The sequence below is a fragment of the Cardiocondyla obscurior genome, linkage group LG03 (genome assembly GCF_019399895.1).
Source record: "Cardiocondyla obscurior isolate alpha-2009 linkage group LG03, Cobs3.1, whole genome shotgun sequence".
NCBI lineage: Eukaryota > Metazoa > Arthropoda > Insecta > Hymenoptera > Formicidae > Cardiocondyla > Cardiocondyla obscurior.
Genome location: NC_091866.1, coordinates 9,747,168 through 9,764,072, shown reverse-complemented (window position 1 = coordinate 9,764,072; position 16,905 = coordinate 9,747,168). Strand labels below are relative to the sequence as shown.

The 16,905-nt window shown below is 40.7% G+C and overlaps 1 protein-coding gene and 1 long non-coding RNA gene across 2 annotated transcripts in view; both read right to left on the bottom strand.

The window, feature by feature from the left end:
* Positions 1-16,905, bottom strand: part of LOC139101391 (uncharacterized) — a 102,577-nt gene that overhangs the window by 26,400 nt on the left and 59,272 nt on the right. Inside the window, exons 6-7 of the long non-coding RNA XR_011545540.1 lie at positions 309-441; positions 146-187 (exon numbers count right to left, since the gene is read on the bottom strand). This is a non-coding gene — a long non-coding RNA (uncharacterized lncRNA). The remainder of the gene's footprint in view (positions 1-145; positions 188-308; positions 442-16,905) is intronic.
* LOC139113904 (trypsin-1-like) lies at positions 887-7,814 on the bottom strand. Its single transcript, XM_070675353.1, has 5 exons — positions 7,239-7,814; positions 6,653-6,827; positions 5,845-5,980; positions 5,601-5,708; positions 887-5,000 (listed from the first exon to the last, which is right to left on the bottom strand). The coding sequence occupies exons 1-5, from the start codon at positions 7,282-7,284 to the stop codon at positions 4,704-4,706; spliced, it is 762 nt and encodes a 253-aa protein (XP_070531454.1). The 5' UTR covers positions 7,285-7,814; the 3' UTR covers positions 887-4,703.

Genomic DNA, 16,905 nt, shown 5'->3' with positions numbered 1-16,905 from the left:
ATTCGTGCGCGTTATTATAATTGGGGACACTAATTAATTATAATAATTTCTATGATAATTACAATTGTGTAATTTATGGTCGACTACGTGTTGCCGGTTTAAGGGACCCAATTATAAACTAGGAAAAAAAAATTATGTGACTTACCAATCTGCATACTTCAGCGGAGTTGTTGAGTTCTGCCGGTGACTGTAACATAAAAAGAAAAATATTAATGTAGACATGTATATTAGCTGATAAAATTAATAAAGAAAAAATAAGGTAAAAGCTTTTATTTAATAAAGATTTTATAGAAAAAATTTATGCTTACCTAAGAGTTGCTCCGCCGATGCAGGATGCCCGTCCCGGGCCTGCTCCTCCTCTCAGATGGGACGTGTAGTCATCCTTCCACGTGGCCGGCGTATCTTTTCAACTGCGCAATGGGTTACGAAGACCGTCTTTGCCTGAAACATATTAATTAAATACAATATTAAAATCAAATCAAATAAAATCTCAAAATCGCCGATTTATTAACTAACGCATTAATTCAACCATTAAAACCAAACGAGAGAACCAATTAGTGTAAGCCTTTAACTGAATACATTTTCGAATTGACAGCGGTATAACAAGATTGACGATAGATGTGCAAATATTGCGATCGATCCGATAATATCTACGCATATATTAAAATCGTGTTTTGTTCGCCAAATCTGCTGGCAAGAAATAGATTCTAAAATTTCAATTTCTGTCAATCGTCATTATATTCTATTAGCAAATTCTCTTACAGTTCTAACATTTTATCAATAGCAGGGCTCTTTCGAAATCTATTCCCGACTGACTTGGCTATTTTTATATTTAACTTCGTAATTTTTATTAATATTTAAAGTATATTATTTTTGTTATAACTAAATTGTAATAATTTACTTTTGCAAAAATAAAAATCAAATTGCGATTATGTATGCATTTAATATTAAGCCACGTGAGCCGAAAATCTGGATACTTATCGGATTCTATATTTATTATTCTTTTTTTATTTCGAATATCACGCGGAGGTAAATCAAAAATATGTGTCGTTAATTCTTTAATGGTCGTTAAAAAGATTTTAAATCGGTCGCTGCTTAATTCCGCACAATCAGGCTCTCAGCGGGACGGAAATGAACCGCTGGCATGAATTTATATAAACTTTTTAATCTCTTCCATTAATTGGCACTCGATAAAATATCGATGATAAATTAATGGTTAGCTGCGGCGGCGTATCGTACGTCGGAAGTTTCGGTTTCGAAACATGATAATTAAGCTTAAACATGGCACTTGAAATCGGAAGTACGGGACGTTCGCCACTAACGCTTAAATTAAATGGCATGCTCGAGATACTGTATTCATGGACTTTATCAACGAGCGAGTACGCACGCGGCAGGTCGAAATAATTGATTGCTAGCCCGTTGCTATATTAAACCTTTATGAATATGCATCAAGTATTGACGAAACCACGTAATGTTTGAGTTCCAGTAGTCGTCTATTTGCACTCGGACGTCTACTTTCTCGTCCTCAGGGAGAGACGCGTACGTATCGCGCGACTTGCAATATCATGAATGTATAAAATCGAAACGTGGTGTTTTAATTTAATTCGTAACTGTTATGGTAGAATAAAATTGGTTCAGAGATATTCCCGTTATCAAAGATTAAACATTGAAGATCTAACGGGTTTTAAAATTAGTATCCCGCAGCCTGCAAAATTTGTTTTATTAATAGGAAAAGTGTAACGTGGTAGATATTGGTATTAGTAATTAAAATTACGAATGTACATACGTTTTATTTATAAGAGAGAGAGTTGTTCGTAAAGATGCAAGGTAAGTAGCTACTGACACAGAATACGGGCATTTGAATGTGCCTTGATCTCGCAACTTAATTCGTCGTATAGAATTCTACGCTAATCAGTATTCGCGATGAAACTGGAGACGCACCTACACCATCCCGATAGTAATATCACGAAAATTATCATCGCGGTTGGAATTGCTGTAAACTTCATCCGCGCTAATTGCAAGGAATCGATGCGCTCGATAACGGATTATACAACATATAAAACCTTGTTACATCTCTTTAAAAGTTAGACTTACTTTAAAAGTAACGCTTAAACGTCTTTCAAGAGGCTTTTTATTTTACAATTTTCAAGTTAAAATTAAAATGAGAAATCGCAAGAGTTTAAAAGTCTTGGTAAAATCTTTATCCAATCTGAGCTCAGTCGCGTAAATGTTTTAAATATTATTCGGCTTATTTAAGAAAATATTGTATCTATACATTAAAATAATTTTTCTTATTCCAGTCTTCGAATATATAGTCACGTCGCGAAATAACGAAAATTTTATCTAGCGGGCGCGAATCTCTTCGCATTTCGCTTGTGGTGCTTCGACGTCGCGTGGAAATTGCGTTCTCGAGTCAAGTGGCGCATTGTTCACCGATCTGGTGCAACCGACACCTGAACCAGCCACGCGTGTACTTGCGGAAAGACTATTGACTCCATTGATGTAATTGTACACTCGTGGCCGTGGCACAATTGGAATTCGACTACCGTCGACTGCTCTTAATTCACACTCCCCCCATTTTCTACATTTCGCTGCACCTCGCGAGATCATTACGAGATTGCGCTCGCATATTATAGCGCTTTAAAAAAGAAAAAAAAATAAAAAAAACTTTAAAAAATTCAATCGGCTTTAGCTGGTGATTATACAGTAAGTCAATTATCGATCTGAGTTAAATAATTAACTAACTCAATTATTACTTTTTTGGTGTTTAGTCTTTGTATTAAAGAAATGTCTTGCAATAATTCTCGCGCCTCGAGCAATATTTTATCAGACCCACTGCGCTTGACGTTTAAAAGCGCGGCACCCAGCTCGATAGCACGTAGATGATGCATATACCGTGCACGCGTGCCAAGTGTCGTGACGTGCGACGACGAGGTCGAGGCGCCTCTTCTCGGTGCCGTCGACACTCTCTCGAGTGTCGTCCAGAGTTTGTCGCGGGTTTCTCGCGTGCACACGAGTCCTTCACGGATCATCGTGCCCGTTCCGCGAGACCCATTGTGTCGCGTCACTTTCATCTTATATCCTCATCTTACCCGACACGTTTCCGACGGGTGGGTAGCGTTAACAGCGCGCAACATATCCTTAGACAGCGGCTTGTAGCTCGGCATCGTCGCCCCGCACGTACGTTGATTTACGATCGCCACAGCGGCCGCCGCGAGCTCAGCTCCGTTCGGGTTGCACCCCCTACCCATCCTGAAAATTTGGCACGGCTTGCACGTTTTTACGACACGTTTCTCGTTATTGTGGCCCCCTCCGTCGGGGTGGGCCAGGGGGTTACGAACGCGCGGGAACGTTTTGCGACAGTGCTCCATGACGATTTACTTTTTGGTACCGACGTGACTTTGAATAACGTCGCTGCGCGGGTGCCAACCGGTTGGCGGGAAGTTGCGGAAAGTTTGCATATCCGCGTTCGTGTAAAAATGCCTACGCTTGTTGTAAAAATTTCCCGTTCCCGGTTAGTTGTTAACTTTCGGGAGAAGCGTTTCACGGCGGAGGAACGCCGGATGAGTTACGCGACCTTTCCCCGAGTATCGCGGCACCTGGACACCTCGTCAAACGGTGAAAAACGATTTTCCCGTGTAAGCGGCTGAGAAAATTCCAAAAGAGACTAAGGCTGCGCGTGTCACACGATTATATTTTTCCCGAGCTCGTTTTCAACCAGTCACGGCACAATGGGCTCGAACCCGGAGTTGTTAGCTTTCCTTCTCCAGGAGTCGGATAGGAAGTAACTTTTCTTCGAACTCTACAAGACTCTTTTTAGCTACAAGTTTGATAAATGTGACAACTTTGCATACGCGTGCACGCGATAAACCAATAAAGCACATGTGCGCAGGATGTTTGTTCAGCGAATGGAGATACGCGTACCTTTATCAATGCTATATCGTTGCACTGTACATATCAAAATTATTAAGCGACACGATAATATCAATTACTAAATTAATTTTGCTGCAAAATTTTTCGAAGGTTAACTTCAAGTTCGCGAAGCAATTTTTTTTAATAAATCTCATTTGTGGCTTTTAATATCGGAATGCCCTGTACATTATTATTTTACATTCACGTACTTGAAAATACAGGACTCTACGGTCATAATCCATGATTCGCGCGTAAAAGCGCCGCTGCAAACGTGTCGTTCGGTTATCTGGATCGATACTTGTATTGGGATAACGAATTCTATCTGAAATCCGATTTATTCGAAAATAATAGCGGCTTACAGTCACCGTGCTGTACTGACTACTGATTAAAGCCACATATGAATGGCGTAGAGTTTTATTTGCTGGCAAAACGCACGATACTGCGAACTATCGCGTGTGGGAAGAGAGAAAGAATGAGAGAGACAGACAGAGATAGAGAGAGAGAGAAAGAGAAAAAGAGAGAGAGAGAGAGAAAAAAAAATGAGTTTCTCTCACGTGGTACAGATAATCCTCGATGACCACATATTCGTGTTTTTCGATATTAATAGTTGTAATTAAAATTTATGTATAACAATTCGGCGTGAAAAACATGATTATATAAAAATATTTGTTACAAAGTAACAGAACGTATTTTTAAAATATTTCTTTTACTTGAGAAAGAGAACTCTTTTGAGCGATGGTCGACCGCCTGCAAATTGAAATATAAAATTGGACGCGTATAATTGTCAGAGGTTAAATATGGCTGATCCATTTTATCCACCAGAGGAGATTCGCAACATTGGTGTAGACGCCGGGATAAGATGGTTCAGCGCACTTGTATCCCCAGGATACAATTCCATAGAAAATGCCGTCCGCCGTAAGGGGACCGCCCGAATCGCCCTCGCAAGCGTCCTGACCGCCGTGCATATAGCCCGCACAAATCATTCGATCGGTGATGCGGCGTATGGATTTATATATTTCCCGACACGTCTCTCTGCTTACGACCGGCAGCGTTACTTTCATTAGCACTGGAGATGGTTCCCCGCCTTCCTAAAATAGAACGTTCTTCTGCAGATTGCAACTCTCAACGTTAGATTAATTAAAGTACGTGATGTTTTGTTAATCCTGACACATTCTAACAAGTTTATTAGTAAGATACGTGATTATTCGCTCTGCCGTATTATTGCGGTGCGCATAGTACGCAATAATCATCCTTTCGAATCTCCTCGCCGTAAAGTACAAATACCGACGTCCATAAACTACGGAGAGTCGATATCGATTATCAGATATCAGCATCGCGGAATTAGCGGAGGCTACGCTAGGAAAGTTGCGGTTTTGCCAAGCGCCGAATCGGAAAGGGAAGTGGCCACAGGCGAAGTAATTTAACAATGGCGCTGTAATATAATACCTTTGATACACCCGCAACGTAATTTAGTATCATTGAAAATGGGACACGGGGGGATATGGATTTTTTTTCTTTTCCTCCCCATTATGTATCGAATACTACCGCGCGGTTCGATTTCCGATACGGAATGGCGCTCCCCCTGAAAATCTTCGAGCACCCGGGCGATCGGGGAAATTCGTTACTATTTAGCGCTATTTGTTTCCCCGCAACGTTTAGATAATGAGTTTATTTCCCCGCATGCTCACCGTCGCCGCGCCCCATCCGGTAACGTTCGCCATAATGCCACCCGCGGGTTCCCTTTTCGGCAGCTTGGCCGGCTGCACTCTGTCGTTGAATGCGATTTCGCCATCGATCTGAAATAAAATTTCAAGAGCGTGCGAGAACTACCAATGTTGTTACTGTCAGCCAGCCCGAGTCGTTAACGAGCAAAAACTAACAAGGAGGGAAGGAAAAAAGGGCAAGGAAGAAAGAGACGGAGGTCGACTTTACCTCGAGAAGGGCGATATCGTAATCGATCGTCAGGAAATTGTAGGCGGGGTGCCGAACGATCTTTTTAACTGGATAATAGACGCCTCCGTATTTGTCGGTACTTCCTGCATGGAGTCTGTAAACGTTCGCCGGCGCACTGCAACGGAATGCATATATTGAATTGGCGTGTGAAACTATCGCGATGATAAGCATACGCTATAGACGAGCCGCATTGTCACGGTATCGAAAGAACCGTTTATGAGACGGTTTTACTTCATTTACAAGCGGCGGGACAGATAATCGTGCGAATGTGCTCATAATGTTTCAACCTGTATCATTGTGACGCGTTAACCGCGTTAAGATATAAGCTTTAGAACAGTGTAACATATTTATTTTAATTAATTGTACATTTAAAATCTCGATTATTTAATCGGGAGTCTCAAAGAAAAAATTTTCTCAGCTGTAAATTCGAATCGATTAAATTTAATTATACATTTGAGTACCTTCCAAAAACAGATACGCTTGGCAAATTGCCTTATTATGGAAATTCGATTAAACTCTACGGTTTTATCTTTTTCTGCTAAAATCTGTGTACTCCCGAGGTATGCAAAAAGAAGATAAATACGATCTTGATAATGACACCGCGATTATATTCGGCACTTAATGAAGGGTATTAAATTAGTCGTGAGACGTTTCAAAGGTAAAGATAATGTCTTATGGAGATAAGACGTTTATAAATGATAATTAGCATAAACGTCTTATGAAGATTTAGGTTTTGTGGCTTGTAATGAGATAATGCGATACGTATTCAGAAGGGAAAGAAATATACCTAACGCAATGAGCCGCCGTGACAACCCATTTATTACTGACGATGACGGCTCCGCAAGCGTGCCGTAAGCCTCGCTGGAGGCTCAATTGATAAGGATGCTGCTTTATGTCAGTTACCGTCGCACCTCTTGCGATTCGAGGGTCAAGAAAGAAAGCCGGTCGCGCCAGGAAGGATACTGTAATATTAAATCCGATGGTAGAATTTGTCTTGAGTTGCTTCAGCAAAAAAGTTACCCCTCCCCCACCCACCCCTTCTCTAGAATACGGCGAATACGTAATCGTAAATCACGCGAAGATTCAGTCGACATTATTGCCCGCGACTGTATAGCTTTTTAAACTTTTTCTCCGCGGAGCACGTTGGATAATAAAAAATACGGCTAAAGAAGTTTTGCTATAACTTGCACTGATTTGACTTTAACACGCTCTATTATTCGTCACGGAGTTCTAAATGTCAGATAAGTTACGTCATTTATGGTATATGTAAAGGTCAGTTCGTTTCAAATATAAATAATAAGTGTATACTCAGTATTTTTTTAATTATAACGTAAAGTAACGTGAGATTTTAATTATATGCGCCTTTGACTCACTGACACTTCCGGCAAATAAAAATTGAGAAATTAAACTCGGTAACATCTTACTAGCATACAGGCACGTACACTAGTAAGTCGCGTCTTCCATTGGCTTTTATATTGCAGTCATGTTTCTCACATCTGGCGAAAACTTCTTATCTCACGTCGACGCAAAACGCATTTTATTCATGCGTTGCGTGGTACAACATAATTGTTAAAAAGAGTAACGTGCGGAAACAGAGATAATGAAATAGTCTTTCCACAAAATCGCAATATTATTGTAACATAAAAAAAGCTTCGTATTCGTGACGATAAGATATTATTTCTTGGATTTATACACACACGTAATACATAATATATGTTGCGAGTGATATTCCGCGGACATTTAAAAATTACACGTAGGCCATTGAATATAGAAATGTTTACGCAGGTGTATGATTAAGTTGGATAAAGATAAATTATTTTGCACAAATTGTGAAATATAACGAGTAAAATTTTATTCTTTTTAATACTTTTTATAAAATGTCAACCAGTCATAGATAAAAATTATTTCATATCTCTTTGGTAATACTCATTTTTTTTTTTTTAATAAATTTTAAATATTAATATTAATGTATGTAACTTTTATAATTAATTTTATTATTAACGTTTATTGTTTTGAACATTGTCTTGACTAAGGATCAAACAAGAAAATCTCATTCAAAATGTATTTGGGTTTGGTAGTTCTCGTTATTGTAATTTTGTGTTTCATTGATTGACGACTAATTAATTGGTTTCGTGATTTCGATTAAACCTTACCCTTCCACATATATCTTTTATACTATTTCAATTAGGCACTCGGAATTCGAATACGGACAGTTGTGGTTTTCAATATATTGGTTATGAAATTCTAGTAATTCCGCAGGTTTATTGAGCTAGAAATGTATCATTTTCACATCCCTCTGTCTTTGGTACAATGGAGAATTTCGATCTACTGTCTATTAATTAATCGCCTATTTACCATATATATCTTGCACATTGAAATTTGATAGGAATTTTAATATTCAAAAATGATAAAAATATTAGCGCCAACAGTCTCTGAAATTTCTTTTTAATTATAATCAACGTAATATTAGTTTTGAATTAAACCTTTGTGAATTTCTCAGGAAATTAATTAATAATTAAAATTCCTATTTTTTATCCAATTTATCCATATTACCTCTGAACGCGGTCGGTGTCTACTTATACGCGATATTTCGAGAATTGTTAAGAGAGGTAAAAAAAAGATCGCGGCAAAAGTCGTACTCGTCGACATCGGTAGCGACTGCTGTCTGGCGATTAACATATAAATCAAACTTCCGACGGCAAGCCAGCCCCTTCTCGTGCTTGGATTCGTTCCCAGATTCCCCTGTTCTCTCACGCCGGATGCGTGCACGCTGCCGAACATCTTATATACCGTTCTTTCTCTTTCTCTCTTTTTTTTTTTTGAAGACGCATCGATGAAATGTGCGGATGTTGAGCAAGCCGAGAATCATCGAGGATGTATTTTCCGCTCGACCCAACCGACAACGAACGCGATGTTCGATAGAAAATACGAACGAGAGACGATAACGTGATGCCGTGCATCGATTTTAGGCCGTTCTTTCAAAATAATTTATTATTTCGTGAACTAGGTAAATATGAATTTTCAGCACGCATACATAGATAATGGAATTTTTTTTAGATCGATTAATCAATCGTCGCGAGAATTTAATTAATTTTCGTACGTGTTATACGACACATGTGTGAAACTTGGCCAAGACATTTTTGAGAATCGATTCGACTTGGCGAGCGGTTCACGGGTGTAATTTGAGAGGAAGGAAAGCAACATCCTCTCTAGTACACCTCGCTCCGAAGCCATGATGAGTAGCCGAGGCGGGACGGGTCCTGGGTGCCGTAAGTCTGCCACGGAGGACTAACGAGACCTATCCTGAGAGAATTCCGGTCTGGACATTCGTACTGGGTAACGGGGTACTTTCTCCATTACTTGCCCACCTATTCTTTCTCCTTTCCTTTGCCTACGAGAGAGCCGCGCGTACGTCCAAGTACGATTACTGCACACCGGGGACGCGCGTTGCAACGGCGTATGCAATTTCCACACTCTCACCTCGCGCAATTTATCAGCCGTGAGAGTCGACCGCAGGAGCACGCTGGAAGGCGGAAGATCGAGAAACGAGGATATACCCCGTCGAGGACATGTGTCTTGTTGCTCCTTCACACCGAAATAGCGGAGAGAAGGGATGGGAATTGGTTGAAGTTTCCCGCGAGATGCAGTCGTTGCGTCTCGACGACAATCGCGGCCCGATGGGGGAAAAATATTGTGAGAAATCTGAAAGATAGCGGAGGTGTGATCGGAGCGGAATGAGGTAAACGCCTTGGAAATGACGGAGCTTTCGACGGCTGAACGACGTGAATTTCGCCGGACGATCTGCCGGAGCTGCGACTTACGCGACGGGAGGCGATCACGCAATTTTTAACGCAAAGGCGGGATATTGCAGCGACGCGGTGACAGCCTCGTTTAGCGACGCACTAACGATACATCTGCGTGCGCTGCTGGCGCGTACCAATTAACAATTAGCAATTTTGATAACGAGCTGTAGCATAATTCGAATTAGCTCTAATCGAATAATTCTGCGCTCCGTCGGAATGCACTTTCCGTGCCTATGTACCTTCGTATCCAGCCCCCGTTGCCTAGCCGCTTTAAAGCCGCACCTGTACGTACGTCAGCCACATAATTGGCTTTCGCGATCGTGCCGAAGTACTTGAAGGCGCGAGGATTACCGGGAACCTGATTGCGCGAGAGCTTTGTGCGGCAATTTGGATTCTCCGTCGTTTCCCACCCTTCACCTTCGTCTTTGCCATCGAACGAGGCTTGTACGTCTTGTTTTGCAAGCGAATAGAGATACATTCGTAAAAGAGAAATCGACAAACTAAAACGCTTTTTAAAATGGGATCCATTGAGCTCATCGATTATAATTAACATGACGCGTATTTAACGAAAACCGAACTGTCCCAACGTAATTTTATGTGCTACGATAATATTTGATAACGTTTGATAAACCGCAAGTATTTATATACTGATCACACAGTAAAAATATTGAAATAAGTCAGATACGATATTTTAGTAAAAATTTTAAAATCATACATTTTAAAACGTTTTAAATATAAAAAATTGGCACAAAGACGCGAAGAACATCGTATAAAATGTATTTAAAAAACAAATTAATATTATTTTTGGTAGCTTTTTAAGACAAACGGTGGGCCAATATTATTTAAATACCACTGTATTTTATTTATTACTGAATTTATTTTATCACTTCTATAAAAAAAACTTTATAGCCGGCGATTAAATAAAACATGAAATATATATTATTGGAAAATTTATTGAAATTCGGCTATTTGCGCAAGTGAAAGGGGAAGGTTATAACCTTATAATCGATAAGGTAAAGTAGACGCTCGTTAATGCGATCTCGTACGGAGACGCAGTTAGGAAACGATTGCTCTAACGGCGAACGTCGCCGACAAGATCGTAAAAAAGATGACCACACAACGTGGTTAGCCGACTATAGAAAGAGCGTCGGTTTACTCAAATGAGGGCGGAGTAGTTAGAAGCGGGAGGCGCGGCGCGGCACTTGGAGCTGTAATTATACCTGCATGCATCGTTCCTACTTGCATTATAAATGGCTGTGCATTATGAATGAACCGCCGGACGAACCCGCCGGATTATCCTCCCGAAAGAATGGTCCTGCTATCCCGCGTAAATCATACCCACCGGTGTCGTTTTGCACCACCGGCGATGTTCCGTAACCCGGGGGATAATTTCAGCATCGGTGAGCGCGCAAAAGCAGATAACAAGCGGTTCCGGCGTATTTTTAAAGTATCGATAGCGTCCGCGACGTTTCCCATATCTTACTTCTTTTTACAAGTAATCAATTTGCAGAGAAAGATTTTTTATTTATATTTTCTAGTGCTTCTTTTTTTTTCTTTTAATTAACGTCTTTGAATATCATTATACTTGTGATAAGGAAAAAGAAAAGCAATTTAATTTTTCACATTTATGTTTTACATATTTTCTTTTCAAATATGCGCACGTGTTACGTCGGCGGTGTATCGCGTTTCAAAGCACTTGTACTACGTACGTTCTTTTACACCTGTTTTTTCAGCGCACCTGTCAAATTATATGCAAAAAATAACGTGCGCCGTTCTTTTTTTATATGCAGCACGCGCGCGCGCGCGGCGAAGTTTGAAGGAGTATTCGCGAATTATTACATCCGTAACGAGTTGATAGAAATGTGTGTACACCACCGAGCAATAAATTACAGCGAATGTAAAATTAATAAACGATCAACAAAATATCAACGGTAATACAAAAGTACAGCGAATATATTAATCAATTTTACTTTTAATTTTTTATATCCAATTTATTCATTTTCATTGACGAATGGACTTGCTATTACTTGAAGCAAGGATGATATAAAATCCAATAAAATTTTTCATCGCGGAATTGAAAATATTTTATACAGATTATAACTGAGTTACACGCACTAATATATTTCGAAGTAGAAGTTTGCAATTTTTGTTACTACATTAATTAAGCTATATAAATTCACGATCATATGATGATACGTTCAATAAAGATACGTAATGAAAAGTTGACGTAAATGATGGACATATTATTCCAAAGCGTTTCACTTCGCATACAACGCTTTAAATCTTAATGGAGTCTATATGTATGTACATATATATACATGCGAAGGCATGTAAAGAGTTACAGCCGAGCAATGAATTAATTACGTGGGTTAGTCGTTCGCGCTCTGAGATAGGATCGTGCGAGGGAAATTCGCGAGCTCGATTTAATATTTCACTTGCAGCCGCGGGGTGCGAATTTCTCGCAAAACCTCCGCATGAAGCCGAAATGTACGCTCTGTGTCGCTCTGTGTAATATCGCGTAATATTATTTGTAATAAAATTTAATTAACCGCACACAAGGCTGCGGCGGCCATTAGCACTCGTGACTTCTGCATAATACGGCCCACTAAATTACGGTTGATGCAGCGCGCCGCGCGACGTTCCGCGTTCACGGTAACACCGCGGAATTGAACACGCCGACACCATCGGCGATCAACATCACGGCAACATGATCACCAGCCCGCCACCGTCGCGGTTCTGTCGCATTTTTCAAACTTTCCCACCGAAATTTCGACCCGCGGCGGCCCTTGGTGCACCGGCGTGCGGCGATATATCAATCCGCGCGGCGCGTTCGCATGTCGGTGATGAAACGGCACAGATCGGGCTATATAAAAATATTGGGTGCAAAGCAATTTGGCGATGACGCAACCGTACAACTACGCCGCCACTAGTGACCTATTTCGGGGCTGTACGATACGAGAACCGGAATCCCCGCAGGGGGTGACTGATCCAGTCATTTGGGCTTAGCGGACCACGGAACCCGAGCTCATCGCATTGCAAGCGCTTATATAGGTACATATATATATATATATATATATATATATATATATATATATACAATATATTTATTTATGCAACGTACGCCGAACATAACATATATGTAGGCACACGTACATACACGTTTCTCTGTACATTAGTCTAATTTCTTCTGAAAATAAAGATAAATAATTAAAAAAAAAACAGGATATCTAAATCTGTAAAGTAGATTTTTTTTGCTAAGAATACCGTGATATAAAACGACTTTAACGTCAATTTAACGCTAACTGACACAATCTTTACGAATGGTATACATTTAAGATTTTTAAATCCGCTTAAATGTAATGTCGCGACCTACTTGTCAATCTCATACATAATATCCACGCAATGAAATGTTTCATTGAACAATGCTTTAGTTGGGAACTTTAAGCGGTAACTCTCGACGAGACCGGTGGATGCATAACTTCTCTAACGTGCCGCGATGGAACGCGTCCTGCGGTCGGGTCACCTGTTAAGCACAATGCTTAATCGAGCTCCGTAAGTGATTAGGAAACTCTGAGAGGGAAACCGCCGAAATAATTAACATCCGCGTCTCGGCGCGCGTCGACGGTGTTAGAAACGCTAAACGGCATGTAACGTTATCGAGGAAGTAAACGTGAGGCGGGGACCCCTTTCGCGATCTCCGCATTAGAACACGAAAATTCGAGCTCGCCTCCTCTCCCTACCCTTTGCCCTTCCGGTCCTTCTTCCCCTCGAGCAATTCCGTCTGCACGTGAGATATCGCGGTCTGTGGTCCAGATCTTAACATATAACTTCCCCATGGAGGTCTGTTACCAGGCATTGCGCGCGATAGCGCCCGAATACGCGTTAAGTCTCGCATTCTCGGCTGAATCCCCATTTCTCCCTCCGTTCGTCTTCGTTCGACTAGCGCGCACGGACGGTTGGGGTCAGGGCTAATTGAACTCGGCTAGAATTGGGTTTCACGAGTGGTATTAAGCGTCCTCGTCACAAGGATATTTGTTTCGGTACACGGCGAGCGGCGGCGAATGCCACCGCTCAGGGGATCCCGCCAGATTTCCTTCCGATGAGATCCGTGTAATGTAATTGGTGAAAATTGCGTTCATTAGTGTTCATTAGCTAATTTACCCTGGGCGAGAGGTTAACGTGGAAATCGATACTACTACAAAACGACGGCCGGGCGCGGATAAAGTTGCCGCGAGATCGCGAGAATGATTATAACGCGTTATTTAAAAGATCAGCCGGCTTTTATATTGCGAGGGCACGTCTCGCACATACGAGCCGGACACGTTTACGCGCCCGCTGAAAAGGTTTACAGTAAGAGCCTCTTTCGACTTAACTCATACTCCGGGCATTTATTTCTACAAAGAGGATAATCCGCTGGATTTCAGTTGGTTATTGCCAACTGTACGCGAAATTTACGATAATCCCCCCCCTGTTGGCACCAGAGTCTCGTCCTTAACGCCAATTTAATGCTACCTTTTTTATCGTTATCCGCCACGTTATAAATCCACGCATCTATAAATTATGTTCTTTTAGTGTTTCGTTTGTTACGCTGTCCGAAGAAATACGAGATGACGGATCCAATATGGCAGACAAAAATGCAAAAATATAGTCGGATTTGCATGAAAATTGCTTCGTGAGGGGTCCAACGGCAAAAGGGTTAAACGCGATGAAAATCGCGGCTGTGATTGTACATGCAAATACCTTTCGTCATTCGAATACGGTTATTATAAAGGCGGAAAGATGTTGCATATGGATTGGAATCATCAACCCAATTTCCGATACCAAATACCGTACAGTTGGAAGCAGCGAAGAGGGATATGAAAACGCCAGTAATGGCGATCGAATGATTTTCGCAACAACCGCTAGCTCGCCCGGTACCTTCGATTATTATTTTACATATCTTCCCACCCATTATTATTCTATGGAAATGTAATTTTTAGCGAAGCAAAATTCAATCGTGGTTCGTATTCCTTTATCGCATTAATTTTCTCGTATGTATTTCACATGTCGGAAGTTCCGGACAAAATAATATTAAAAAAAAAAAAAAATCAACACGAGATGATCGAGAAACTACAAGCGGATAAAGTTTTTACGAAGCAGCCTGGATTAAAAGCGTCTCGCTTAATATCTCGCAAAAAGTCTCGTAGACTTTTAAGCATATATAAATGCACGTTTAACATGATATAATAGATTTAAAGAAACGAAAAGGTTAGAAAATGTTACTATTACGAAGCACGAGCGCGTGGAACATTCTTCTCTTGTATATATCGCAATATATTTATCGCACGGTCTACGTGCTCGCGTTTAAGCGAGGCTGCTACTGGATAATGAACGTCCCAAAACGTCCCAAATTCCGGATGCCGGGCGAACACTATTTCCGCCATGGGAGCAACAATTTCGTGCGGTTTTATATCACTCACCCCCGCAGTCAGCACCCGCGCTCGTGTATCGTCTTCAACGTGTGCCACATGTTGAAAAGTGCATACGTTCGACCGCCACAACACGTACGGTTTACGTGACAGGCCTCGTCGTACCGCATTTGTAGCTCTCCTCGCGAAATTTTCTTTGCCGCTTGCGAAAAACAGTGTAACGCGTATTGCAAATGATCTTGTTATTCGAGACGTTAATTGCAATAGTAATTTAACAAATACGCAACGCGCGCTATAGAGTTTCAAACGCACCGCATATACGTAGTACTTGACGGTACTGTTGTTTAAATTATTTAATTAATTACTATCTAAATCTATTATTTTGCATCAAAGTGAACAACGCTGCAAAGATACATTTTCGCTGCTCGCATTTCATTGGCAGTGTGCTCTTAAATTTTCACTCGGTTCGCATTTTTGGGCTTTCCATTTCGATGACAGGCCAGCCGTGCAAATTAAAAGCGCCGCAGCGTGGGTTCGCCGCGGGCAAACAATTTACCGTGGTCGCGACGAAATATTTGCTTCCTCATAAACAAACCTGGTGATCCAATTTGTGTGGGATGCATTTAGTTGGTTTCAGCGTATCACGTAAGTTGTCGATACGTTGTCGCGATGAACGTTAATGAATCATTAAAAAGAGATTAAAAAAAAAAAAATTTGTTGTTACAATTTTTCACGAATATCACTTTCAGTGCATTTATCTGCTGTATTCATAAATAGGAAAAATATACTTTACTTACTGGATCTTTGTGCGTTTATTAATGTAATATTAACATGCAACGATATTAATTTTCAGGATAAAATTTAATTAAGTTTAATCGATTCTTGTATGAAGAAGCAATAAGTTATAGTTGATAAAATATCCTACTTATAATTATTTTTTATTATAAAAATCAGTATTAATTTTTTTAAAGCAATTTAAAGCGAGCAGCTTAACGTTAGGCAGAACATTCCGTAAATTTATTATTTTGTTTTAACTCGATTAAAATTTTTATTTTACGCTTACACGGTACGTATACGGAACATAAAAATAGCGTAACGTCGTCAATGTTTTCTCACGATCAACTTGGGAAAGGAGTAAGCCGCAAGACAAGCGAGTCCGTAGATCCGAAAGAGCATGTTGACACATCGGCTGAGCGCTGATCATGCCACAGCCGTTACAATGCATCGCTATGTATTGGGTATCCGCGAGTCATGCAATACGTACACCTCACGTGTAACGCATCACGCGCCACGCATACGCCACATAGATTACGACGTTAAGACTGGCTGATAGGCTCCAAGCGAGAAACGCAGCTGACCCGAGCGTGCATCACGAGGTGACACATTCGCGTCATATCTTCGACCGGCTTCGACGTAAGCCGTCAAAATTGACAAGTTACTAAATGCAACACGACGCTTCGCGTTGCTACTTTCGGCAGAGCGTTTTCATCGATTTTATTTGAACATCAGCCACTTCAAAGAAATATTTTTACGACAAAGAAATAAAGAAAAATAAAAAGGGCAGACTGACTTAAATATATAATATCCGAATATATAGCTTTCTCATATCAAGTTTCTCGCGTAAAATTTGGCGCTTCGCGAAATAGCCTCAATTTTACAGCATTTAATATTTATGGCCAATGTCAATCGAAGATAATTCGTTCCGAGAAATTTTGTTTTTAACTGGCTACCACCCGGTTTATAAGAGATTTAACGATTAGCCGCGAATACAGAAATAACCGCCGCGAATATCGAACGATGTTTAATTTACGTGCCCTACACTTGACGCG

What these genes read in the sequence shown, in the direction of transcription:
- LOC139113904 (XM_070675353.1), bottom strand. Translation starts at nt 7,284, where the DNA reads ATGTTACCGAGTTTAATTTCTCAATTTTTATTTGCCGGAAGTGTCA. An exon ending in TTTATTTGCCGGAAGTGTCA is followed by an intron (nt 6,828 to 7,238) that starts GTGAGTCAAAGG and finishes TTAATATTACAG; the next exon opens with TATCCTTCCTGGCGCGACCG. An exon ending in CCGGATGGGGCGCGGCGACG is followed by an intron (nt 5,001 to 5,600) that starts GTGAGCATGCGG and finishes GTTCTATTTTAG; the next exon opens with GAAGGCGGGGAACCATCTCC.